This window comes from Bombus impatiens, unplaced genomic scaffold (genome assembly GCF_000188095.3).
Source record: "Bombus impatiens unplaced genomic scaffold, BIMP_2.2 scf_5465, whole genome shotgun sequence".
NCBI lineage: Eukaryota > Metazoa > Arthropoda > Insecta > Hymenoptera > Apidae > Bombus > Bombus impatiens.
In genome coordinates this window covers 1-803 of record NT_181884.1, presented here as the reverse complement: position 1 = coordinate 803, position 803 = coordinate 1, and the positions used below count along the sequence as shown (strand labels likewise).

General features: G+C 43.5%; 1 protein-coding gene across 1 annotated transcript; it reads left to right on the top strand.

The window, feature by feature from the left end:
• Positions 1 to 394: 394 nt before the first annotated feature.
• Positions 395 to 796, top strand: LOC100740362 (hymenoptaecin-like; the record flags this gene model as incomplete). The annotated part of the gene is made up of 1 exon (XM_003494885.2): positions 395 to 796. A coding segment is annotated over one exon (402 nt), but the record flags the coding sequence as incomplete, so codon positions are not given.
• Between the last annotated feature and the right edge of the window lie 7 nt (positions 797 to 803).

Here is an 803-nt window from a genome sequence, read left to right as displayed (position 1 = left end):
TCCAATAGAAATCCATTTTTTAAATCGCTTCCCTATCGCACAATTCGATTAATATTAGCAGTGTCATTTCTCAAATTCTCCTGCATAATAACACCAATACTAATAGACCAAATACAGTTACACGTGAAATTTTTGTAAATTAGCAATCGACCGATTATCCTATTTCACATAAAATCGTAAAATTATAAACTTTAAACGAAAATTCTAAAAATTTGTAGCTTGTCGATTTGCCGAAATTACTAGTTAATGGAATATTATTCCACAACTGCGATCAAGTATCGATATTCGAAACTTGCCTTACAGCCATCATATCGTGAACTTTCCCGTTCCACCTCTCCGTTTCAAATTCCTTTTCCTATCGAGCCCGAATATGTTCCATGAAAAAAGGCTCTAGTCCCGTTCTTCGGTAACTGTGAATCCACATTTTTTTTCTCAGGGCTCTCCTCGTTTTCGACGACACGCCGACCCTCAAGGGTCCCTCGTTATCAATGGACAAAAACCATTGAGCGGACCGGATCGTCGCCCATCCTTGGACGTCGATTATCATCAACGCGTCTACGACAGAAACGGAGTGAACGCGGACGCTTACGGTGGACTGAATATTCGTCCCGGACAGCCTGCTCAACCACACTTGGGTGTCCAAATCGGGCGTGAATACAAGAACGGCTTCATCAGGGGATACAGCCAGGCTGAACGCGGTCCTGGCGGCAGAATCTCGCCCAGCTTCGGCATTGGTGGTGGATTCAGATTTAGACGCAACGTCGATGACATGATGTCAGAGGAACTAGGATATTAGATCCATC